The sequence below is a fragment of the Anomaloglossus baeobatrachus genome, chromosome 4 (genome assembly GCF_048569485.1).
Source record: "Anomaloglossus baeobatrachus isolate aAnoBae1 chromosome 4, aAnoBae1.hap1, whole genome shotgun sequence".
Lineage (NCBI taxonomy): Eukaryota > Metazoa > Chordata > Amphibia > Anura > Aromobatidae > Anomaloglossus > Anomaloglossus baeobatrachus.
In genome coordinates this window covers 296,736,920-296,763,818 of record NC_134356.1, presented here as the reverse complement: position 1 = coordinate 296,763,818, position 26,899 = coordinate 296,736,920, and the positions used below count along the sequence as shown (strand labels likewise).

General features: G+C 41.7%; 1 protein-coding gene across 10 annotated transcripts in view; it reads right to left on the bottom strand.

Moving 5' to 3' along the window:
* The window catches only part of NAV3 (neuron navigator 3), a 1,060,193-nt gene that overhangs the window by 261,001 nt on the left and 772,293 nt on the right, over positions 1-26,899 (bottom strand). For all 10 annotated transcript variants that reach the window (XM_075344930.1, XM_075344922.1, XM_075344924.1 and 7 more), the window contains one exon: positions 12,415-12,598. In XM_075344930.1, coding sequence (XP_075201045.1) covers positions 12,415-12,598 — 184 coding nt within the window. The remainder of the gene's footprint in view (positions 1-12,414; positions 12,599-26,899) is intronic.

Genomic DNA, 26,899 nt, shown 5'->3' with positions numbered 1-26,899 from the left:
ATGGATGACAAGAACAATGCATGTGACAACAAACACAATGGGAACCACAATATTAAAGGCAATGTCTGCAAGTAATGAATATCAATGAGAAAACAGTGAGCTAAATATTGAAAATTCAATGTACAACAGACAAAAAGCAAAGACAATACACTGGAAAGTCACGAGTTACAAACATTATAATGACACAGTCTATTTGGATGCATGAATACACTAGCTACATGTACTGCTGATTCATTATTTGCATGTAGTGCGGTTTAGGAAAATGTGAAAATCATGGAATGCACATAAAACATGGCTGACCTACACTATACAGTGGTGCGTAGAAGCTGGGGCTACAAAGCAACTTTGGTCACGCAATCAAGGTCCGCAAGGTGTCACTGCAAAATCACAGTGCCATGCAGTGAGTGGGGTCTCATTGCAACTCCGAGGGTACTGCGACCATGAAAACAAGACACAAGAAGTCCAACCATCTCAGAATTTTTGTGACTGATTGTCTCAGTACTCTCACAATTGATGTAGTTGCAACACCAACGTGAAAGGCGTTGTGGCCAAAATTGCTGTATAGCCCCAGCCTTGAAGAAATAGTACGATGTCAAACAGTGTACAAAGCTAGCGGGAAGAGGAATAATATCAGTGTACAAATGTGAGACTAATGTGTGATTTAGGTCTCTCCATATAATTAATTATATATTTACTGTATATGGGTATTTTTTTTGCCATAAAAGAACAATCCTGGGGCCATGTTTTTCAGCGTTCTGAATTATACTGTTGCTCTTTTATCTCTAAAGGAAATATACAGTATAAATAAATTGGAGTTCTTGGATAGTGCTTGTAAATCTAGCAATTTACTGCTTATTAATAGGGATGATCGAATACTTTGATTATTCGGCTTCGCGAATATTTTCCGAATACCTCGCCGTTATTCGACTATTCGATGTGCAATGTAAGTCTATGGGAAGCCCGAATAGTACCGAATAGTTGTTATTTGGGTTTCTCATAGACTTACATTGCGCATCGAATATTCGCGAATAGTCGAATAGCAACGAGGTATTCGGAAAATATTTGCGAAGCTGAATAATTGAAGTATTCGATCATCCCTCATACTTATTAACAATTTCTAACGTTCTTCAAATATTAACACATTTTACTTGTTTACAGAGGTGGCCGATAACCTAGGCAATGAGTGGGTGGTAACATCAGAATTAAAAAGCTTTGTGTTCTTGAGAGTGGGGAGGATTGTTAATAAGACGTAGATTGCAAAGTTGCTTGGTTTTATAAGAATTTTCACCCAATTAACAAGATGACACTAACCATTTCATCGAAATTGCAAGTATTAATACAACATGTTAGGTCTACTTTGCAAAATGAAAGCTGAGCTCTGATTGTGAAGGACAATAAGACGGACTTTTCGTGGTATAAAAAAAAAAATACTCAAGGGAGTACCTGGAATAAATTGAAGCAAAAAATGGCCATTTTTAACCCGGTGACAAATTTTCTTTATTGTAATTAATCATGTTGCCATTGACCTGGCGCCGGTGGGTGAAGCTTCTACCATGTAGCCAGGATAATGTGTGAGGGTCAAACAGAGCGGCCATGGTGCCAAAAAACTGCAGTGGCGATTAGCTGCTGTCTTTATTTTTTACTATTTCCCTGTAAAAGCAAGTGATTGCTTAGTAATCAGCTGTTTGACCTCCAAATCTACACAGCAATTGTAATAGCCAATCATATTTGTGGGTGAAACAGCCAATTCCCTGCCAAATCAAATGATTTTCAACCTATTAAAGAGAACCTGTCATGTGAAAAAAACACTATTAGGCTATGTGCGCACATTGCGTATTGTCCATGCTGAAAAATCTGCAGAGATTTGGCAGTGCATGTGCGCTTGAAATCGCTGCAGAAACACTGTGTAATGGATGCAGTGTGTTTGCAGAATAGATGCCGATTTCATGCACTCGGGATGCTGCCTCTCCCATAGACAAAGCAGGAGCAGCATGCAAAGTGCACAAAATAAGTGACATGTTGCTTTTTTGAGAACAGCGATTTGGATCAAAATTTCAGCATGCAAATCGCTGCGCTCTCAAACGCAACATGCGGATGGATTATGCACAATCTTTATAGATTGTGCTGGGGACACAGGACACATGCATTTATGTTGAGGTGCAATATGTAGCGTAAACGCATGAAATTACGCAACGTGCGCACATAGCCTTAACATTCAGGTTTGAGTCATGGGGGCGACGCTGGTGCGGGTTTAGTCATCTCTCTGTGTATGGAGAGCAGCAACTGTAACCTCGCCTCCTGCACTGATTGACAGTTCGTATTAATGCTGAGTGGCAGTCAGTCAATGCGGGGGCGCGGTTAATGGAGCATTCTCTATCCACAGAGCGCTAACTGAACTCACCCCAGTGCCAGCCCGAAACTTGAATGCTGCCCGGAGGAATGAAGTTTATTTCCCCCTGGCAGTGGGGTCAATGTGCAGTCGCTGGACAGGTTCCAAATGCTATTAACATGCAGATTAACTCGATATCTGCAAGTTTAGGTGACAGGTTCCCTTTAAAAAAAATAGCAGAAGGGGTTTTCAAACCCTTTATTTGACCTTAAATTAAGAATCATACAGAATTAAAAAAAAAAGTTTCCCCTTATCTTGGAGGAAGCATTTCTTGCCAGTAAGTGTAAAGTACAAGAATACTAATGTACATAATGTACATATAGTCAGCACCTTCCAGGGCTGCTGGTTTATATCAAAATGTTTAGAGAACAGGAAATGACTGGATATCCCAGATTCATGTTTCCTCCAGAATAAAGCTTTATGTTTTACCACTTTCTTCTTCTCTGATTGTATTAACAGTATGTAGTGAGTGATAATACATCTTACAAGTTTATAATAATAACTTGATAATAAACTTCAGCTCAAGCTAAACATTTTGATGCAATGCAAACATGAAAGGTGCAGTATACCATGTACTGTATATTAATGCAGGTTCTAATAGAGGGAAGTCTGCAGAGATGCACATGAAGGGGTTGTACAGAACTAATAAAAGCTACTTTACAGTCACCAAGAAAGAAAACTTGTAGAACTATGGAAATCACAGGACTGATAGACATGTTAATGCTATGCAAATTATGAAAAATGGAATCAAAATTTTCAACTAATCTAACTTTAATATTTTATATCAAGAATGAAAGACAGAAATACACACTCATGCCTTGGCATGCTATCACTGAGGTTATTAATGATTGTCTGAGGAATGTTCTGTCACGCTGAATGCACTTGAGCAACAAATCGTCAAGATCCGCTGGTGGCAGCTCACTTTGCAATTGTAGACCAATAACATCTCAGATGTGCGCGATGAGAGACAAGTCCAGAGATGCTGCAGTTCATAGCAACAATATTATGCCACAGAGGCTGCTCACAGTAGCATAAGCAACATGCAACCTGGGGTTATCACGTTGAAAAACAGCTCCTATGATACTTTGGAGACATTGCTGGACCAACGATTGCTCAACTTATCCATTCTGCTGTAAAGGCCACGTCACACTAAGCAACATCGCTAGCAACATCGCTTCTAAGGAACAACTTTTGTGACGTAGCAGCGATGTTGCTAGCGATGTCGCTGTGTGTGACATCCAGCAACAACCTGGCCCCTGCTGGGAGGTCGTTGTTGTTGCTGAATGTCCTGGGCCATTTTTTAGTTGTTGCTCTCCCGCTGTGAAGCACAGATCGCTGTGTGTGACAGCGAGACAGCAACAACTAAATGTGCAGGCAGCAGGAGCCGGCTTCTGTGGACGCTGGTAACCAATGTAAATATCGGGTAACCAAGAAGCCCTTCCCTTGGTTACCCAATATTTACCTTCGTTACCAGTGTCCGCCGCTCTCACGCTGTCAGTGCCGGCTCCCTGCTCTCTGCACACGTAGCCACAGTGCACATTAGGTAATTAATCCGCTGTGTACTGTGGCTAGAAGTGCAGGGAACAGGGAGCCGGCACTGGCAGTGTGAGAGCGGTGGACGCTGGTAACGAAGGTACATATCGGGTAACCAAGGTAAGGGCTTCTTGGTTACCCGATGTTTACCGTGGTTACCAGCGTCCGCAGAAGCCAGCTTCCTGCTGCCTGCACACGAAACAGAGTACACATTGGGTAATTAACCCGATGTGTACTGTGGCTAGGTGTGCAGGAAGCCAGCGCTAAGCAGTGTGCGCTGGTAACCAAGGTAAATATCGGGTTGGTTACCCGATATTTACCTTAGTTACCAAGCGCAGCATCGCTTACACGCGGCGCTGGGGGCTGGTCATTGGTTGCTGGTGAGATCTGCCTGTTTGACAGCTCACCAGCAACCCATGTAGCGACGCTCCAGCGATCCCTGCCAGGTCAGGTTGCTGGTGGGATCGCTGGAGCGTCGCTTAGTGTGACATCTCACCAGCGACCTCCTAGCAACTTACCAGCAATCCCTATCAGGTTGTATTGTTGTTGGGATCGCTGGTAAGTTGTTTAGTGTGACTGGGCCTTAAGTGAACGTGGACATCACAAACCAAGCCTACGGTTTTGCTCTCATTACCATACAGCATTTGATATGATATCTTAATTACACTTGGCTTAAACTGAGCCGGGTGTCATTCATTGTGATCTGATTCTCTCGCATGCGAGAGTCGGGACACAGGTGCGGAAAAGAGGGAGAGAGTAATCCCTCCATCTTCTCCATTGCCTACTTCTGTGAATATCACAGTGCACTCTGATGTCGTCTGAGTGCAGTCTGATGTTTCACAGGCACCCACTGACTTGTATGGGTTTGTGTGATCTGATATATGCAGCCAAACGCAGCATGCTACAGTGTTTTTCCCATGCCGATTCAGCCGGAGAAGACAAAATCCAATGTTTTATCGGATTGAACTCATCCGTATTAAACATAAGTGGGACCAAGGCTTAAGGCATTAAACAGAGTCTACACAAGCCATTAGAAGGCATTTGTATAAAATTAAGCTACAAGCCAGAGGTCAAGCTATAGGACTTCCATTGACCTTACACTACCAGTCTCAAATGCTATTATGGTGCAAAGCAAGACAGAAATGAAGGCTGGAATAGAGGTCTATCCTCTTCAGTAATGAGACCCACTTTTGTCTTGAATGCAATATTAACCAGCGATTGGTCTTCAGACCACGGTGGCAGCACCATGAAGAGGCTTTCACAAGAGACAGGCCACAAGTGCTACTTGTGGAATAATGGGGTGGGGTGGCATTATATACTGTACACTAAATGTTACTCATACTAGGTGGCATGGTGGCTCAGTGGTTAGCACTGCAGTATTGCAGCGCTGGGATCCTCGGTTCATATCCCACGAAAGACAATATCTGCAAGGAGTTTTTATGTTCTTCCCGTGTTTGCATGGGTTTCCTCTATTTACTCTGGTTTCCTCCCACACTCCAAAAATAAACTGATAGGTAAGGTAGATTGTGAGCTGAGCCCCAATGGGAACAGTGTTGCTGATGTATTACTGACAGCATGGAAGTATTTCTGTGTGTGGCATTCATAGTCAATACAGATTAAATCAAGAAATTTTACAAATTGTATTTCTGTTTTTTCATCATTTTCATATCATTGACATGTCTATCTAACCTGTGATTTCCATAATTCCATTACTTTTCCTTCTTGGTGTAGCAATAAGTATGAGCTATTTTTATAAACGATTTTTTTTTTTGTGTTGACCAGTATACAGAGCTAATTCTCCAACAATGCAAAGCAAAGCTCCCACAAAGGATTGCTGTCTAGTTAATAGCCACCAAGGAAGGCCTACGCGTAATGCACATGGCCTTAGTATTGCTCTTTTTGATCACAGTTGTATTGGACCCTAAATAGGAATGTATTAGCCTTTTATATGGAAGGCTCAAGGCAGAGAAAAGGTGCTTTAGTCCTTAAAATGGCCATAAAATTAGATAGCCATGGGCTAACAGCTCATTTGGCTGGCAGCCATTCATCCCGACCACCACTCCCACTTAACTTTAGATGGTTCCGCTGAAATCACAGGTTTGCCTGCTATTCATCTAATGTGTATGATCACCTTTAGTGTAGCTATGAGTGACAGTATAACACATTAGCTTAACAGGATATGTAAAAGGTAACTATCACTCCCACCTCCCCATACACATGAAATCTTGACTAAGAAACCATTTATACTAGCCAGTAATTGGGAATGAGTATTACTAGGAACGCTCATTCCCGATAATCATCTTGTGTAAACAAGCTGCCAATTAAGCCCGCCATACACATGATTTGGTGTTCGTTCATCCGGCAGTCATATCAGCCACCTCTCCCATACAAAGGAATGCTTGTTTGGTCAAACACTTCTGTGTTCTCCATGAGAGAGCCATCACTGGACATGTCTGGCGAGAAAGACAACAAAGTGTTTGGCACTGCAAAATCAGACATGCTTGATCAGAAATCAAGTATCTGACTGAACCCATCAATATCGGAGAGTTCAGCCAATATTTGTCTAATGTGTATATGGGCCTTCATGTGATGAAGAAGTGAAATTTTCTTCTACGAGTTTTGTGTGATTAAGGCTGCTTTCACGCTACGTTTTTTTAACATGCGTCATGAACGTTTTTTTGCTGTAAAAATGGATCCTGTTTTTACAAAGAAAAACACATGCAAACGCATGTGTTATTTTGCAGGATCCTGTCACTTGAAGTTTATGGGCGGGCATTTAAGTCATGTGATCGGGAGTGAGGGGAACTGAACGTGATAGATTGGGAGCCGGCATCTGACAGCTGCGGACGCTGGTAACCAAGGTAAACATCGGGTAACTAAGCAAAGTGCTTTGCTTGGATACCCGATATTTACCTTGGTTACGAGCGACCGCAGCTGCTAGAAGCCGGCTCCCTGCACACGTAACCAAGGTAAACATCGGGTAACTAAGCGAAGCGCTTTGCTTGGTTACCCGAGATTTACCTTGGTTAACAGCGTCCGCCGCTCTAGACAGGGGAGAGAGAGAGGGGGGAGAGAGGGAGAGGGAGGGGGAGAGGGGGAGGGGGAGAAAGAGACTGATCACGCCAGGCTGGTATCTGGGCATGCTCAGTAGAACAAGCAGGATCCTGTCTATCAGCATGCCAGCGTTCACATGCGTTTGAGTGCTGTTTAGTCAGGATACAGTGAAAAACAGTATTTGGACGCAGCTCAAAAACGCTACAAGTAGCGTTTTTGAAAAAAGGTTAAAAAACTTCAAGTCACTGGATCCTCACTATAACGCACGCATGTAAACGCATGTTGATGAGAGTCCATTGCAAATGCATTGAAATGAAAACGCATTTGCACTGGATCCGTTTTTGTGTTAAAAAAATGTTCAGGACGCGTGTTAAAAAAATGTTCAGGATGCATGTTAAAAAAACGTAGTGTGAAAGCAGCCTAAGGCGAAGCCTTCACGGTATCTAATGGCTGAGAAAAAAAGTCACAATTTATGATGACTAGGCAACAATTATCACAATTGTCTTTTTTCTCCAAATCATCCTCAAACCATAGCCTAAAGTATACAAATTTAACATTTACCAATCTTAATACACATGGATAATATTTTTTCCATCTTCTGAGGTAAACACAATACAATCCGTCTTTTGTGCCTTCTGCAGCAGAAAATGTAATTGATTGCACCGAATATTTCTCCCACTCAGCAGACTTGTGTTGTGGTACACAGTACAAGTAAGTTTGTATTCAGAGTTACACATAGACATGCTTCCCATTAACAGCAAAACATTTGGCTGAAAATGAAATTTCAATGGATTCACATTACTTGCATAGTTATGGTAATGCATGAACTATGCACAGCGACAAATCCCGACACACATGCTACATCCGTATCACTTTCATATTAATAATATAGCTGTATTATTGAATGATAGCAGTGATACAAGATGCAAATGTTCACACCAATGAGCAGTTTAGTTTCAATCTACACAAACTACAAATACTGAAAAGCAGTTTCAACATGGTCATCCCTTATTGAGTAAAATCCCTTACTGAGTAAAATTAACTTACCACAGAGGTAACAGAAATATCAGTCATAAAAGCATGCATGATTGTGACTGCGTGTGGGGAAATAATGGAGGGGTGTCTTGGTACTGTAGATTTACGAATCTGCCTTAATGGCCCAGTAAGTTAAAGCACTGCTGTTTTAAAATAGGGGTGGTTTCTGCTGTGCTAGGGCCCCTCATTTTGCTTTACTCTTTTTAGCCCTACCCATCACATTTCGATTACTAGACAACTTCTACATTTTTTGGGGGGAAATAACATTATTTAAGAAAAATTGGTGTAAGCCCACACTAAAAATACCCAATGAGATGGGCAGTAAGAATGAGCCTTTGGCAGGCACAGTAAAGGCCCCATTACACACAACGACATCGCTAACGAGATATCACTGGGGTCACGGAATTCGTGATGCACATCTGCCCTTGTTAGCGACGTCGTTGCGTGTGACACCTACGAGCGACCGCTAACGTTCCGAAATAAGGGATAAATCATTAATTGTTGACACCTCGTTCATTTTCAAAAAATAATTGATCTTTTAGAACGCAGGTTGTTTGTCGTTCCTGAGGCAGCAAACATCGCTATGTGTGACACCCCGGGAGCGACGAACAACAGCTTTCCTGCATCCTTCGGCAACGAGGTGGGAGTGACGATAATGCGGCTGCTCTCCGCCCCTCCGCTTCTATTGGTGGCCCGCTGTGTGACGTCGCTATGACGCCGCACGAACCTCCCCCTTAAAAAAGAGTTTGTTCAGCGGTCTCAGCGACGTCGTTAGGAAGGTATGTGCGTGTGACGCGTACTACCGATATGGTTCGCCACGGGCAGCGATTTCCCGTGACGCACACACAACGGGGGCGGGTGCGATCGCTAGCGATGTCGCAGCGTGTAAAGTTTATTTGAGTTATACCTGGCTCACTGTGATATAAACTTAAAGGTGCACGGACAAAAAAGGTCCATACAAAATAGAGATAGCTCCGGCACACTAATAAAAGGAATACGGGAACATAATGCTTTAATGCTTTAAGATATTTATTTGTGCATAAGTCAAAAAAAGGTTCTGGACCAATCCAACGTTTCGACCGGACACTCAGTCTTTCTCGAGGATAGGTTATCTATGGGGAAATTGTGGTAAATGACTGGTCGTCGTCAATTGGATAATAGAGTGGGCTAGCAAAATTGGAGAATCTTATGCACTGTTGCAGGAACTAATGGATATGGTGGTCCGCTTTTGTAGCTGGAATAATTGTATTAGTACTGTAACAACATGAGTTGATCTTGTGCGTTATATGATCACAGTAGACACCGCTTTATGCAGCTCAGAAGGAGTACATATTCTTGTATATTGCACAGATACAGGAAATTCTGGATCAACTTACATGTTGTCCGTCATTATAATGGATTATGTGATCTGTTTGTATGACTCAAAAGAATGTTTCATATCACAGGAGTGTTTCTATGCTGGACTGGTGAAACTATATGGAAGTTGAATGCCAGTCAAAAATAGGTTGTTGGTTAAAAGGTAAGTTTCTCATACAAGCTCCACAGGGATCCCCTATGAGGGCATATGCTTCTAAGGTGCTATATACTGGTAACGCTGGAGTGAGCAACAGGCTATAAGAATCTCTCTTCAGTGGTGGTTCAGGGTGTGGACCAGCCATGTAAGTTGATCCAGAATTTCCTGTATCTGTGCAATATACAAGAATATGTACTCCTTCTGAGCTGCATAAAGCGGTGTCTACTGTGATCATATAACGCACAAGATCAACTCATGTTGTTACAGTACTAATACAATTATTCCAGCTACAAAAGCGGACCGCCTTATCCATTAGTTCCTGCAACAGTGCATAAGGTTCTCCAATTTTGCTAGCCCACTCTATTATCCAATTGACGACAACCAGTCATTTACCACAATTTCCCCATAGATAACCTATCCTCGAGAAAGACCGAGTGTACGGTCGAAACGTTGGATTGGTCCAGAACCTTTTTTTGACTTATGCACAAATAAATATCTTGAAGCATTAAAGCATTCTGTTCCCGTATTCCTTTTAGCAGCGTGTAAAGTGGGCTTTAGAGTATGTGCACATGTTTAGCATTTGCAGCACATTTTTATGCTGCAAAATCTAGAGAATTGGCAAGAAAATGCAGCTTAAAATATGCACATTATTGATGCATTTTATTTGCATTTTTTCCCCATTCATTGAAATGAGCAAACAATATTGCAAAAATGCTGAAAGAATTGATATGCTGCAGATTTGAAAAAAATTGATTTGATGGTTCAAATTTTCAAGGAAAAAATAAGCAGCGTGTGCATGAGATTTCAGAAATCCCATTCACTTTGCCAGTACTGTAAAACGTTCTTTTTTTCCGAGGTAAAAATACATATGGAAAAAACACAGTAAAAACGTAATGTGAGAATATGCTCTAACATAGATCATGTAATGTCAATTTTAAGCATAGGTCATCAGTAATATATCCCTGTAAACTCATGTAAGTTTGCTAGGAAAAGCGTGATTTTATGATTTCTTTATGTATTATATCAGCTCTTTCAGTTTTTAGTAAACATACTTAACCATTGTCACTATATCTATATGATGTGCATTCTAGACGTGACAATTCAGAAAAGTGCTACAGTGCCTTGTGAAAGTATTCGCCCCCTTGGCTTTTTACCTATTTTGTTACATTACAACCTATGTTTCAATTTTTTTGTAATCCGATTTGTGTGTGATGCATCAGCACTAAGTAGTCTAAGTTGGGGAAGTGAAGTGAAAGAAATATAGACAAAAATTAAATTTATGGAATAAAATAAAAATTTCCATGTGCATATGTATTCATATGTATTCACCCCTTTTGCTATGAAGCCCCTAAAAATTTCTGTTGCAAGCAATTACCTTCATAAGTCACTTGCTTAGTGAAATGAAGTCCACATGTTCAATCTGTCACATAGTTTCTCAGTATATACATTTTTTCTGAAAGGCCACGGAAGCTGCGACACCATTAAGCAAGAGGCACCACTAACCAAACAAAACCATGAAGATCAAGGAGATCTCCAAACAAGTCAGAAACAAAGTTGTAGAGAAGTACAAGTCAGGGTTGGCTTCTAAAAATAATATCCCAATCTCTGATTATTCCCCAGAGCACCATCAAACCCATTATCATCAAATGGAAAGAACATGGTACCCCAACAAACCTGTCAAGAAAGGGCTGCTCACCAAAACTCCCAGCCCAAGCAAGGAGGGTATTAATCAGAGAGGCAGCACAGAGACCAAAGGTAACCCTGAACGAGCTGCAGAGTTCCCAAGCAGAGACTGGAGTATCTGTCCATATGACCACAAATAAGCAGTACACTCCATAGAGCTAGCCTTTATGGAAGACTGGTCATAAAAAAGCCTTTACTTACAGCCAAAGATTGGAAGGATCATTTTGATTACACCCAAAGACTTCCCTCCTCCCCAAATATATGGATGAAGGTGCTTTGGTCAGATGAGACGAAAGTTGAACTTTTCGGCCACTAAGGTAAGCACTATGTCTGTTGCCAAATGAACACAGCTGATCACTCTAAGAAAACCATCCTCACAGTGAAACATAGTGGTGGCAGCATCATGCTGTAGGGATGATTTTTGGTAGCAGGGATAGGGAAAATGGTCTGATTTGAGACTGAGATGGAGGTTCACCTTCCAACATGACAATGATCCAAAGCATACTGCCAAAGCAACATTTGAGTGGTTTAAGGGGAAATGTGTAAATGTATTTACTAGTCGCAGCCCAGTCCTTAGTCCAATTGAGAAAATTGCTATTCACCAGAGGAAACTATGGAGCGTTTTTTTCCTTGAGGAACGTTAAAAAATACCAGTGGAAAAATGAGAAAAGCTCATAGAGACTTATCCAAAGTGACTTGCAGATGTAATTGCCACAAAAGGAGGTGTTACAAAGTACTGACTTAAGAGAGGTGAATAGTTAGGCACACTGAAGTTTTAAGTCATTTCATCCTATTGTTTGCTTCACAATAAAATGAAAAACAAAAGCTCACAGTAGTAGGCATGTTCTTGAGATAAACTGATGCAAACTCTCCAAAGGAAAACAGTGAAATTGAACGTTATGCAGTAGCATAACATGAAATATGCCAAAGGGGGGGGGGTGTGAATACTTTTGCAAGGCACTGTACATCCTGAAGTTTCTGCATGCACTCAGTAATCTACATTGCATATAACTAGTATATCTACCTTGTAACTTTTTGCCTTCTGGTACAAGTGTTTTACATCTTTGCTTTCAGTAACCCATGAAATGTTGAATATATACACACTAACACCCAATTTGTTCTCATTGTACCAATAGTTCATTTTCCTACATGAAGTTCAATAGCATCAGCCCATGCTAATCTATTTGGGGAGCCCATCAGGTCTTACCTAGACTGCATATCTTGCTGCGTTCTGAGCTGACCGCCTTCGGCAGGTGGAGGGGAATGTGTCACCTGCTGCTGGAGCTCCACCAGTGACTGGTAATACTGCTGCTGCTGGTGCTGCTGCTGCTTGAAACGTGACAGACTGAAAAACAGTCCCAAAATGGCTTTCAGATTTCCATTCCTTATTTCTGTAGTAAAAGAAGAAAGAAACTAAATCATTCCATTCACTTGATTAGTAGCAATGCATTTACATTACCAGAATAGAATAGTTTATTTGACAGTAAGGATACTTTCACACTTGCGTTGGATGGCTTCCGTTGCTATCCGCAGCCTTGAGGAATTACGGTAACCGTTGCAGGAAACCGTTATATTCCTCATAGACTTCTATTAGCTACGGATAGCAACGGATGGTCTTGCATTGTATCCGCCCCGCGGCGCATCAGTTGTTTTGACGCTGACCGTCAGTGACTGTCGGGCGGATAGAATGCTGCATGTAGCATTTTTCTGCACTTGGCGGAGTGTCAAAAAAATGCAACCTGCAGGATTCCGTCGGCGTCCGTTGTTTTTATAATGGACGCCTATGGTGGCGGATTCCGTTAGAATCCGTCATTTGACGGATTCCGTTAACGCATCCGTCTTTACACAACTGCGCATGCCCAGATGTGTAAAGTCAAGGAAAAAAAAACCTATAACGGATTGCGTTATTTTGCACGATCCGTAGCATCCGTTGTGCCACTATATGCAACGCATCCGTTGCATCCGTCACACAACGCAATGCTACACATCCCGTCCAACGCAAGTGTGAAACTAGCCTAAGACATTTTGCAACTACTTTTCTTTTCAATTTATATCCAAATCTTTAAGCAAAACAGGCCCTAGGTTATAGTTACATGTTTTATTAAATAATGTATCTTTTAAGGGGTGTATTTCTCAGATTTTTTGTGTTATATAGCATAATCAAAGAGTAGAGTTTTATTGCACAAAATCCAGCGTAAGGCCAGGGTCACACGACCGCAGCTTCTCTCATCCAACAGAATCACGTCGCTTCCGTTAATACCACTCTGAGTGTCAGCATAGTGGGATCCAATTTATTCGGATACGAGAATTGTAGCACACTGTGAGGAGAAGCTGGAATACAAAGTTTTTCCATATTCTCTATTCTGTGACTTGTGGAAATCGGACTGCACTAAGATATCATCAGAGTACAGTTCGATGATTTCACGCATTCATAGACTTGAATGGGCAAATCTCATCCGATTTGTGAGTTAAATTGCAGCATGCTGCAATTATTTTTCTTATGCCGAATTGTTACAAGAAAAAAATGTTGATCAGCACCGCCCCATTGAGTATCATTGGTCTGACAGCTAGCTGATAAAACAGTGAATAGCACTCGTCTGAGTTATTCGGTGATCTGAGACATACCATGCATCTCTTCCCAAATCTACTGATTTCCTGCCAGACACCTGTGCAGCAGGGGAAAAATTTAAGGGAATTGATTAAGACTAGTATTTTAGTTTTAAAGGTGTTATATCAGCTTGTTTTCAGGAGTGCACCACTCCCTAGCCTCCCATCTTGCTGCTTGCCACGGAGCGCTCCGATCCTAATTGACTGATCAGAATAGTCACATGGATGTGTTTTTGGCCAGGGGCTGCACCGCTCCCGACAGACCGATCAAACTAGTGGCATGGTTATGTTTCTGGCCAGGGGGGCACCGCTCCTGACTGATCGATCAGGCCAGTGGCTTGGTTGGGCTGCTATCCAGAGGGTGCACATCTCCTCATTGACCGATCAGACCAGTATCATGGTAATGCTGCTTGCCAGTATGTGCACTGCTCCTCATTGACCGGTCAGACCAGTGGCATGGTTGTGCTTCTGGCCAAGGATTGCACTGCTCCTGACTGATTGATCAGACCAATGGCATGGTTGTGCTGCTTGCAAGGGGGCACAGCGCTCCTGACTGACAGATCAGACTAGTGGCATGATTGTGATTCTGGCCAGGGGGTGCACTGCTCCTGACTAACCGATCAGACCAGTGACATGGTTGGGCTGCTTGCCAGAGGGTGCACTTCTCCTCAATGACCGATCAGACCAGTAGCATGGAAGTGCTGCTTGCCAGTGTGTGCACTCCTCCTTATTGACTGGTCAGACCAGTGGCATGGTTGTGCTTCTGGCCAGGGATTGCACTGCTCCTGACTGATCAGACCAGTAACATGGTTGTGTTTCTGGCCAGGTAGTGAACCACTCCTGACTGACTGATCAGACCAATGGTATGGTTGTGCTTCTGGCCAGGGGGTGCACTGTTCCTGACTGACCAATCAAACCAGTGGCGTGGTTAATTTTCTGGTCAGGGGGTGCACTGCTCCTGACTGACCAATTAAACCAGTGGCGTGGTTAATTTTCTGGTCAGTGCTCCTGACTGACTGATCAGATTGGTGGTCAGGTTGTGCTTCTTTTCAGGGGGCAAACCACTCCTGACTGACTGACCAAACCAGTGGTATGATTGTGCTGCTGGCCAGAACTGTGAACTCTACAATGCTGCAAACAGAGGTAGTTTTACTTTTGCAGTAACATTGGAGCAGAGTACAACTGAAGCTGGCCAGATTCAGAAACGTACGCCAATTTCTGTTGCAGCAGAAGTGTTGAGAATGGAAAATGTAAAAAAAGTCACTTTTTTTTAGTAAAACATGCATTTGCCAAGATTTTACACAATTCTGGTAAAAAAAAACCCCTTCAAAATAAATTCCCCCCATTGTGCAAGTTAGAAGTTAGAGTTTCATGTCAAGTAGAGTAACTTCCCAAAGGTCGCCAAGTATATTTTCATTTCTGTATACCAGGGTAAATTTTAGGAACTGATGAGACGTTTCAGTAAATTCCTATACCAGTGCACTGGTGTATGATGCTGGTATAATGGTTATCACTGGCACAGATAGATCTATGAGTGAATAACATCAACAATGTTGAATCTGTATACTGTTTTTCTTCTATTCTCAAAAATTTGATTTCTTTCCTACAGAACTGGCCTAAGTGTATGTCTAGACAAAGATGACTTTATTTTATTCATTTGTATATTTGTTTAACTAGGAGAATTGAGATAATTTCCACATTTTAATATATCTGACTAAAGGCTGTAAACAATATTAATGGGCTGTATGAAGGGACATTGGTAGCCTTCTATTGGTTTGCGTCAGGCAATTTATTAACTTCTGCCATTAGATCTGTTTGCTGCGATGGTCAGCGAAAACCTTACAACATTCATAAAACGTATTTATTGTTATCAGAATTGCTAAAGACGGAACATTCATCAATGTAATGTAATGAACAACTTGGGGTTATTTGTTACATGCCGTTGCCAACAAACAGCTGAACTTCTAGTTTGTCCACATAAAAAGGACAATATGGTACAGATGTGTACTATGAAAAGTGTCAATTTAATTTCCAACCCAGACAGCAAAATAGTTATGTCAAGCCTTGCCAAAGGCGAGGATAAAGAACAGACATCCTCCGAATCAAACTAAAACAGAAAGTTGTATTAACATCCACCTTCTCTAAGAAAGGGTCATATTGGAGCCTAATTTATATTCAAAATATTTGGAGAATGAACAGTCTCAGTGAAAATAAGAACAAGAAAACGACTGCCGGTTCTGTCTGCTGCCTTTTTACAGGTCTTTGTATGGCATTATATCTCCATTAGTTTAGTGTCTGTCCTCCAGAGAACTGCTGTTGTCCACACATGACCTGTAATAAGTGGTGCGTGAAGGTACTCGGTCGTTTCTTCATTTTTATCTAAACATTACTTTGGAACAGAACACTTCTAATCCCTAACAGACCTCTACCTCAGTTATGCACTTATAACCATTGAAACACACTGAGAATACAAGGAAAGACTTAGAACTAGAAGACGCACCGATATGACACAGTAGAGTCAACGCTGAAAAATTAAAGCCAATCGTACCTACCAGCTGTCTATGGGGCGCTATTTATTTAAGAAATACATGGGCATCCACAGACAGACAATTTCACTATATAAAGCGTCAAACTACCAGGTTGTTGGATCTAGGCATCCAGAATGGGATCTCACAACCTTCCACATCCCCATTCACAGTACAAACCCAAGATCTCCCATTTTGAGTTAAACCAATCCTGTCACATTATTTATTGAGCAGGTATAGATAGATAACTTCTGCAGTGATGTTACCAAACAGTAACTGCTTGGGAAATCATGTGTCAGTGCTGATTTTGTTCAAAACGCGAGTTCTCAGGTTTTCAAAGTGAGCGGGACCATGGAGGGTGCATACCAGGATACCACAACCAGGAAGGTCAGGCTCTTTAGCCTGGCATAAGGGAAAGTTCAGAACATATTTGTTAATAAGATATCTTTAGTAAAATTCCCAATCTGAAGCTGCCCGCTGTTTTTTTAACCCTAGACCGCGCAAGCAATTCAATCTACCATAGCAAACAAATGACCTAGCAGGCCTGCGAGGCCCCAGGTATGCGTTCTAGGGTTAAAAACAACTTGTAAAATGAGCAACTCCAGACGGATGCGGCTACAGCTGGGTACTGCACATCCGCTTTCTATTCATTTGAAAGTTAGACGGATGTGTAGTACTTTTTTGCGAACACTACCAGAAGACAGAGCAGCTCCGGAGCTGAGCATTTCCGGCCAGTTCCTGCCACCGCCAGCATTGAGAACAGCTGATCGGCGGGGTGTCGACTGTCGGACCCCGGCCAATCAGACATTGATGACCTATCCTAAGGATATGCCATCAAATTAAAAGTAGTAGACAACCACTAAGTTTTATAGAAACACAACTCAGAAAGGTGTAATCTAGTAACTGTAGTACACGTTTTTCAGAAACTGTAACGTGATCAGAGTTTTGCAAAAAGCTGACATGGTTTAAAAATCTCCATCTATTCAGAAATTCGATTGTATGAAAATGCAATCCTTAATACATTTCACAACATCTTGAAGAAAAGCCAGAGAATAAGCAACACTATTATATGTGATATTACACACATATGCGAATACCATTGTGCTGCAATGCTGCCTTATAAAATGAATGATGTCCTTAAAGGATGTGTCTTTAGCCTTTAAAGTTGATTTGGCATAACTACTGACCACAAATGAATAAAATAGATGTTCCTGATGGCACTGGTTCAAGTGCAATAAATATGAAAGAAAAAAAAAACATTTAGGTAATTTGCTTTTTCCTTTTTATCATTACTCCAGACGTCTTATACTAGCTGCTAGCTGAAACACCGAGGAATAAGAACAATCACATTTATATGATAGCACCATATCACTTTTTTAAAAAATAGTTTTAAACTACAGAAAAGACATCTAAAGTCTCTAAAGTGAAATGAAAAGTGTTCACTAGAACTGCTAAACTGATGGCATATCCTTAGGGTAGGTCTTCAATATTAGATAGGTGGTAGATCAAGTCTTGACACTCATGCTAATCAGTGAAATAAAGGAGCTGGGGCGTATAGGACTGACATGTTATATCCAACACAGCCACCATGTATCTGGTACACAATACAGGGAGTATACAGGGGGTATATGTGGCGCTCCTGAGGCTTCAGTCACCACAGGGTACTGCACCTCACTTAACCTTTGCCAGGCTGCATAATTTTGCCAAAATTTCTCGACCCTTATCTCGGAAGGGGGTGGAGATATTTTATTGAAATTTGGCCAATATATTCTGGACCAAAACTGCTGAGATGTCACAAAATTTCAGCCCCCTACAGCTTTTCGAAAAAAAAAATTATTGCAATTTAAAAAGGGAATAGTTACAATTGTACCTATTTAGCCGGACGAAGGTTAAGGTGCGGTACTTATCTCGGGTCCGGAGGAGGTCGGTGTAGGTATCACACACATTTCATATCATACATGGAAGGTTGCCCTCCCCACTGGGGACCGGGCTAGGCTCAGGTCTTAAGGTTGCTAACCAAACACTGGGTCATCCATCCACTAGCGACAGGGACCCTGGGGAGGAGTAGCCACCAGGGGGGAGTAGGAGCCATACACACAGGAGATGAATTGAGTTCCGGGAGGGAACAGGACAGGAGCGGTTCACCGGTAGCTCCTGTAGGACACAGGAGAACAAAACTGTTGCTGAGGGGAGAGCTTCATTGCTCCCTCGGAACCAAAGCTGTGCAGGGTGGAAAGCCCCAGCGTGGAAAATACTCCAAGGTGGACTTCCAGAGTCTGCCGGACAGAGGGATTCCATGTCTCCCTGGCCACCACTTATCCTGGAGCACAGCGGCACATAGGGTCCGGAGCCATGATTATAGTCAGGCCACAGAGCGGATCTGCACCACCTACACATGGGACGGAAGCTGAATTACAAGAATCAGGGTCCCCAAGTTGCTTCAGACCACAGGGATCCAACACTAAAAGCGCAAGGAGGGAAGGGACTACAGGCTACCGCACATCTAGAGCCCATCACGGCAGAGACCGGTGCCCCGGGGCAACCAAAGGACAGTGAGTAAAGACCTGGAACTGCAACTGCCGTGTTCGTCCTTCATTGCTAGCACTGTTCATTGTCCTCCCTAGGGCGTAGCTTCGCCTGCAGGAAGCTGAACTACCTTAGCTGCGACACCATCTGCCCAAGAGGACTGCGACCGCAGAGGCAGCTAATCCCTGGCCGCATACCGCAGGCGGTGACACGAGACAACTTCCTACATCCTCATCATCTCATCCCACCATCATCCCATCCTCCATCCTCCTCCCTTTTATGGTACACCTCGGGTCACGAAACCAGGCAAACGGCCACCCGTGACATGCCCCTGACCCGACATCACCAGCCCGGTGACGAGTAATTCAACCCCTTGCCCGGGTTCTACATATACATAGTGGTATCTGGATGGATTAATATGTAGATTAATGATAATATGTAGATTTATTGTATGCTGTGTTCACATGGGTATTACTGCCTCAAGAATGTATCACCTATCCACTGCTTATAAATGCTAAATTGCAGAGGGTCCCACCTGTACATCACCTACAGAATGCCACACAGTAGTCATTTTGCTTATATATTTTTCATAGAATAACAGAAGGAATAACACAAAGCAAATCAATAATAAAATATGCCCCAGAACTGTTACTCATAAAGAAAATAAGTATTTAAAGGGAATGTGTCACCAGGAATTGGCTATGCAATCTGACAGCAGTACAATATAGAGAGGACATTCATTCCTGCGATATGTCATGTACTGGGCTTCTTGCTGTAGTTTTAATAAAATCATTGTTTTACCAACAGGAGATTATCACTAGAGGACTAGTAAACGTGTTGCAGGTAGTCTTCCATATTCATGAGTTTTGTATAACCCCACCACCACTGATTGGCAGCTTGTTTTATACACTGTACATGGGCAGACAGCTGCCAATCAGTGATCTGGTCAGGGTTACACAAAGGTCATCATTCAGATAACTGCTAGATCTGCAGCAGATAGAACAGTGATTTTATCAATATGACGCTCCTTCTTTCTCCCCCATGGACCACTCCATGACGTAATCATGGGGAGCCGATGGTTGTCATGGCACCCGGAGGTCAAACAATGACCACCTGGTTTGCCATGTACTGTGGGCTGTTAGGTCCAGGCACATCTGTCAGTGTGATCTGAAAGGGCTCATGTATTGCAATACATGTCTACTGCAATACATAAGACCAGTGATCAGAATAATAAAACTTACATATAGTTGGTAACGCCACATCCGGAAGGACCCGAACTATAAAACTGTACCACTATATATGTACTCTTATAGTGAACACCGTAAAAAAATAAAGTGGCAGGAAACAATGCTTTTTCATCATACCTACAAAATAAAAATGGAATACAACGTGATCAAAAGATGAATGTATATAAAAGTAGTATTGTTGAAAAAGTCATATTGTCCCATAAAAAAAGCCATTTCACAGCTCCATCAGTGGAAAAGTTAAAAAGTTATAGCTCTCAGAATACAGCGATTCAAAAACAAACTTTTCCTATAAAATTGTTTTTGTTGTTTAAAAGTGTCAAAACATAAAAAAAATATAGAAATGTGGTATCACTGTAAATGTACTGACCCGAACAATAAAAATATCTTATCACTTTTACCATAAGGGAAACCACATAAAAAACTACTTAAAAAAAACAATTGCTGAAATGCTGGGTTTTGTCTATTCTATGTCCCAAAAAAATGGAATAAAAAGTGATCAAAAATATTATGTGCCCAAAAATGGCACAAATAAAACATCAACTCGTCCTGCAAACAACAAGCCCTTACATGTCGGGAAAGATTATAGCTCTCAAAATATGGTGATACAAAAACTTTTTTGTGTAAAAAAAAAACCAAAACGCGTTTTTTAGTGTGTGATAGTAGCCAAACATAAAAACCGCACATATAAATCTGATATCACTGTAATTGTACAGAACTGAAGAATAAAGCTCATCACTTATACAACACAGTAAACAGCGTAAAAAATAAAAGTAATTCTTGATCTGATGGTAATTTGTTAATTCTTCCTCCCTCGCAGTAAGGCTCAGCTCACATTTGTCCTGCGCTCTGTGCTGCGCTCTTAAACAGGGGTTTCCATGTAAATCTCTGAAATACAAGATTCATATGGAACTCCTGATAGAAGATTCCCAATAATGAGGCAGATGGAGGCAGATGGAGTCACCTTGGACTCTCTCTAACCTATTATCTGGCAGTGCCCATCTCTTTAGAAGTGCATAAAAGTGAGATCGACCAACTCACAAAGAGTCCAGAATAAGGCGGGCTTTACACACTACGACATCGCAGGTGCGATGTCGGTGGGGTCAAATTGAAAGTGACGCACATCCGGCATCGCATGCGACATCGCAGTGTGTAAAGCCTGGATGATACGATTAACGAGCGCAAAAGCGTCGTAATCGTATCATCGGTACAGCGTTGGCGTAATCCATAATTACGCTGACGCAATGGTCCGATGTTGTTCCTCGCTCCTGCGGCAGCACACATCGCTGTGTGTGAAGTCGCAGGAGCGAGGAACATCTCCTACCGGCCTCACTGCGGCTTCCGTAGGATATGCGGAAGGAAGGAGGTGGGCAGGATGTTTACATCCTGCTCATCTCCGCCCCTCCGCTCTGATTGGCCGCCTACCGTGTGACGTCGCAGTGACGCCGCATGACCCGCCCCCTTAACAAGGAGGTGGGTCGCCGGCCACAGGGACATCGCACGGCAGGTGAGTATGTGTGTGAAGCTGGCGTAGCGATAACTTTCGCTACGCCAGCTATCACCACATATCGCTGCTGCGACGGGGGCGGGGACTATCGCACTCGACATCGCAGCATCGGCCTGCGATGTCATAGTGTGCAAAGCCCGCCTAACTCTGCTGCCTCATTAGTGAATGAATCTAATGGGGGTTTAATCTAAATCACGTATTTTGTAGATCTACATGGAAAACCCGATGTAAGCGCTCAACGTAAAGCACAACATACATTTGAACTGATTCAAATTGCTCTGTACTGCAAAATGCCACCAATAAAACCTTTCTCAACCCATAAGAAACAAGTCTCCACTTGATCGTCATCTGTTAACAGAAATATAGCAGGCTTCCACGTTACTGGTAGCACAAAGGCTCTGGAAAAATGCTATGGCTCCTCATCCTCCAAAAGAAATTCAGCTAAATCTGCACTCTTTAAACCAAATGCCCCCTCCCTTCTGTTTGGAATTTCTGTAGCAAGGAGAGTCCGCTAAATTTATGGGGTACAGGTCTCCTGAAGCTCAAGCTGGGCACAATATATGGACACAACAATGTACTGGCACCAAAATGATAATGGTAGATTTCCATTTTCATTCTGCAACATCCATTGCTGCTTGTTTCTGGAAAACACCCATGGAATCAAAATCTTCACTGCATCTATAGATGAATTGTCAAAAGGGTGTAATTTCCAAATTGGGAAGAATGTGTCTGCTTTTTGGGCACTTAGGGTCTCTGTATATGGAATCCACAAACTATTCTACGAGACTTTGGGCTCCAAATGTCAAATGGTGCTCCTTCCCTCCTGAGTTTTGATGTATGGCTAAATGGTACTGTAAAGTCACATATGACTTATTATCACATTCACAAGAAATTGTGTAATCATTATGTGGCCATTTTTTATCTATTTTCCCTTGTTAAAATGTAAAATCTGGGGCTAAAACAACTTTTCAGTGGCAAAAATGAAATTATTTACGCTTCACCACCCAATGGTATAACATTTTGTGACACACCTGTGATGTCAATATTCTCACTGCACCCCTGGATGAATTCATTGAGAGGTGCAGTTTGTAAAATAGGGTCACTTGTGGGGGATTACTGCTGTTCTGGTATGTGACATGGCACCTACAAACCATTCCAGCCAGATCTGCATTCCGATATAGCGCTCTTTTGATTCTGAGCTCACCACTGTGCCTGAAAAGTAGTTTCTGATCACATAAATTTTGTGGTCCATTTTCTCCTGCTATCCTTCTAAAAATTAAAAATGTGTGCCTTCAGCATCATTTTCGTTGGAAAAAAACATAATATTTCATTTTCATGGTCCAATATTATAAAATTATGTGAAGCACCAATGGGTTCAAGATGCTCACCACACCCGTAGATAAATTTCTTGAGGGGTGAAGTTTCTAAAATCAGATGACTTTTGGGGGGTTTCTGCTGTTTTGGAACCTTGGCGGCTCTACAAACGCAACATGGTGTCCATAATCTATACCAGACAATTTTTCACTCCTAAAATAAAATAGTGCTCCTTCCCTTTTGAGCCCTGTCATGCACCCAAACAGTAGTTTTTAACCACGTATGGAATATCGGCATACTCAGAAGAAATTACACAAAAAATGTTATGGTGCAATTTCTCCTGTTAACCTTGTGAAAATACACAATTTGGAGCTAAAACAATATTTTTTTTGTAAAAAAGTGATTTTTATTTTCATGGTTCAATATTATAAAATTCTATCAAGCACCTGTAAATTCAAGGTGCTCACCACACATTTAGATAAGTTCCTTGAGAGGTCTAGTTGACAAATGGTGTCATTTTGGGAAATTTTCTTTCACTTAGGTGTTTTAAAGTCACTTCAAATACGATGTCGTCCCTAAAATAAATCGTTTGGTAAATTTTGTTGGAAAAAATGAGAAATTGCTGATCAACTTTTAACCCTTCTAACGTCCTAATAAAAAAAAAAATATTTTTCAAAAATTGTGCTGATGTAAAATAGACATGTGGGAAAACCCATTTTGATTAACCCCATTAGCGCTGTATCCAGCATTGAGGATGTGCTGCTGGAGAAGGATAAAAGAATCTTGGTCTCATTCTTCATTCATGGCAGCACAGATTAACCTCTTCTCCTCTTTTTCAGCATCTACGTCCACATGGGACTGCTGCAGCCGTTTCCATCCCATTATAGTGGTTGTGACTTACACAACCCCACAAGTTGAGCATTTCTACCTTGATCTTATTACATACCACTCGGATAAGACCCTATTTGTTCTTTTTATTGTCTCTCCAGCTTTTATGATAGACGTAACGGGGTTGTATCTCCAGGATCTCCATGAATTTCATGGGATTGTGTCTCCAGGATCTCCATGAATTTCATGGGATTGTGTCTCCAGGATCTCCATGAATTTCATGGGATTGTGTCTCCAGGATCTCCATGAATTTCATGGGATTGTGTCTCCAGGATCTCCATGAATTTCATGGGATTGTGTCTCCAGGATCTCCATGAATTTCATGGGATTGTGTCTCCAGGATCTCCATGAATTTCTATAAACCCCATTCAGACATTTGCAGAATTTCCACAACAAATCTGCCAGATGTAAATATACTTTTTAGAACTCAAAATCAGATTACTACTGAGGATGTTTTCCTGGAAAGGTCAGCAAACCCTCTACTGACCTATATAACCAAGAAATGTGATATTTTATGCTATTATCCCAATTTTACAATTTAGTTTGGAGTAAAAGCAATAACTGAAACCACTGAATTGTTTATTGGACTCATATGTTTTGCAGTATAGAGATAAAAGTCCACATTGTATACGGCATCTGCTATTGTTGTTTTTGTAGCACATATTGCCGCAAGCTTATCCAAAAGAAACATTACAAAGAAGTTTAGCATCAAAAGTTTGGTTGTTTTTTTATGTAAAACATTGATAAATAGCACTGCTACTATTGTGTATTGTTTAAAGAAGGAATCTAAAAATCTAACACATGAAAGCTGTTATGTCAGACATAAATATTGTAGGCTAGGACATCCCTAAAGTATGCTTTGTGGTCTATAATGCTCACATGAAACGTTTGTGGTTGCATCCTTAGACCCATCATCTGGTTTGCAGATGAGTTATCTTTTCTCATCAAATGGATAAATGATACGCCAAGCTCAGTTACCTCAGTTTACACAAATGTGCTTTTGAACTCTGACAAGTGCATGAAAATGCATGTAGAAATAAAAAGTATGGTAAATCAAAAATACATAGAGGATTGTCATGTCTCACGGCCTGGGGATCATACAATACTGTATTGTCATTATATTGTTGTCATTGTGTTGCTATGCAATAAGGTTTGCCCTTTTTACAAGTTAGTCCACTCTCTCTCCCTGTAGTGCTCTGATGTCAATAACCCCTCCCTTCTTCTCCAGTTAGTGCATGTCTGCCATCTTGCTAACATCATATATATCTATCAGGTCAGGTTCAGAATTGTTACTTTTACCTACTGTACTGTGCATAATTCAATAATTCAGCTGGAAAATAGACCACTTATTCTGGAATCTCCATACATGTCTCTGTAGTCGAGTCACGCTATCTGATGAAGTCTTTACATCTAAATATTGGTGTTATAAGAGACACTACAGAATCGGGGTCTAGAGAGCAACTAAGTTATGGAGCCAAAATAAGGATAACAAAAATACATCTAGTTCTAAAAATGGCATGATAATAAATATATTGAAAAATAGTGGGGGAAAAAAAGTGTTTTATAGAACAATATTCAGCCATTGTACAATGACTAATCATTCAGTAGCAAAAATTATTTTTCGTTTTACATGATATATATGCGGTTGTCCAGGATTAGAATAACATGGCTGCTCTCTTTCATAAGCACCTCATCTGTCTTCAGGTTTTGTCCAGTATTGCAGCGCAGCCCCACTGAAGTGAAAGGAAGTATCAGGGGGTAAATAGAGACAGGACAGGTGACCCTAGGCTGGCCCTATGGCTTATGACCATGTGGTGTCCCTTATCTGGAAGGTAGGTGTGAGGGTAGCCAGGTTCTATCCCCCAGTGTGACCCTAACTCCTGTCCGGTCCGAGCACTGATCTTACTCCCCCTCTCCCACATCCTCGAGGTGGGCTGGACTACACAAAGGCAAACTCCACAAAATCACAGGGACAAGGATGAATAGAAACTCATTCACACAGCACTCAACAGACACAGGAAAGACAATATGTGTACTGGGGGGCAACGCAAAAAGGAAGGAAATAATGCACAACCTGGGAATGCTCACACCACTCATAAGCGCAGCATGGATCACCATTCATAAAAAAAGCACCAAGACCGGGATCGCTGGAGTAAAACTGGAGCTAACATCGTGGAAGGAGGCAGTGCCTTAAATAGGGAAATGACAGATGCACTTGTCAATCAGCCACCTGAGCACTTAGGTCCTACTCAGCAGTCTGCAGGAATTAACTCCTGCAGAGCTGCAGACCAGTGAACCTGAACCAGCTAACGCCATGCACTGGCTAAACAATCCACCAGCCTCAGGTTGCTTGTCAAACTCTGCAGTGTGAACAGAATCTGACGCCACAGTGCCAGCAGGTGTGTGCAGAGCCGAACATCGCATGACAGGAACTTCCATACTACACACAACATGGTGGACAGGCGCGGCACTATTTTCTGAAGAAAGCAGCCATGGTTTTCAAATCCCGGTCTATGAAAAGGGAACCCGTCAGCATGTTACTACATATGGAAGTACTGTTATTGTTGTGTTACCTTTTTTATAGAGATCTGATGCATTAGTCATGAGAAGTGAAAAGTACAAGCCAAAGTGAAAGTGCCTGCCTGTGAGTGCAACTAGACTGCTTCTTCTAAGTGCACTGTCACACCCCAGAGCACTTCTAGATGGATTTGCAAAAATCGTCTACATTGGACAATCACTGCCACATTAGGTTTCTGTTTAAAGAAAAGGATCATTTTTATTTGGGAACAAGTACTCTTAAAGCCATACCACTACTTTCACATGTAAAAATGTGCTGACAGATTCCCTTTAACACTTGCTGTGCACCAGTTCTAAACATATCTAAACATATAGTTAATGACATAAGCACATGTAGTATGATTGCACACAAATCTATCTCTCTTGCTAACTAACTATCTACATACACATACTATAGACAAGAACCATGTACACACACACATATATTACATGACCATGAGTTTTCCTTTTTGGTATTGCAATTTTACTGTTGAGAGGTGCATATATTTTAGATTATATATATAT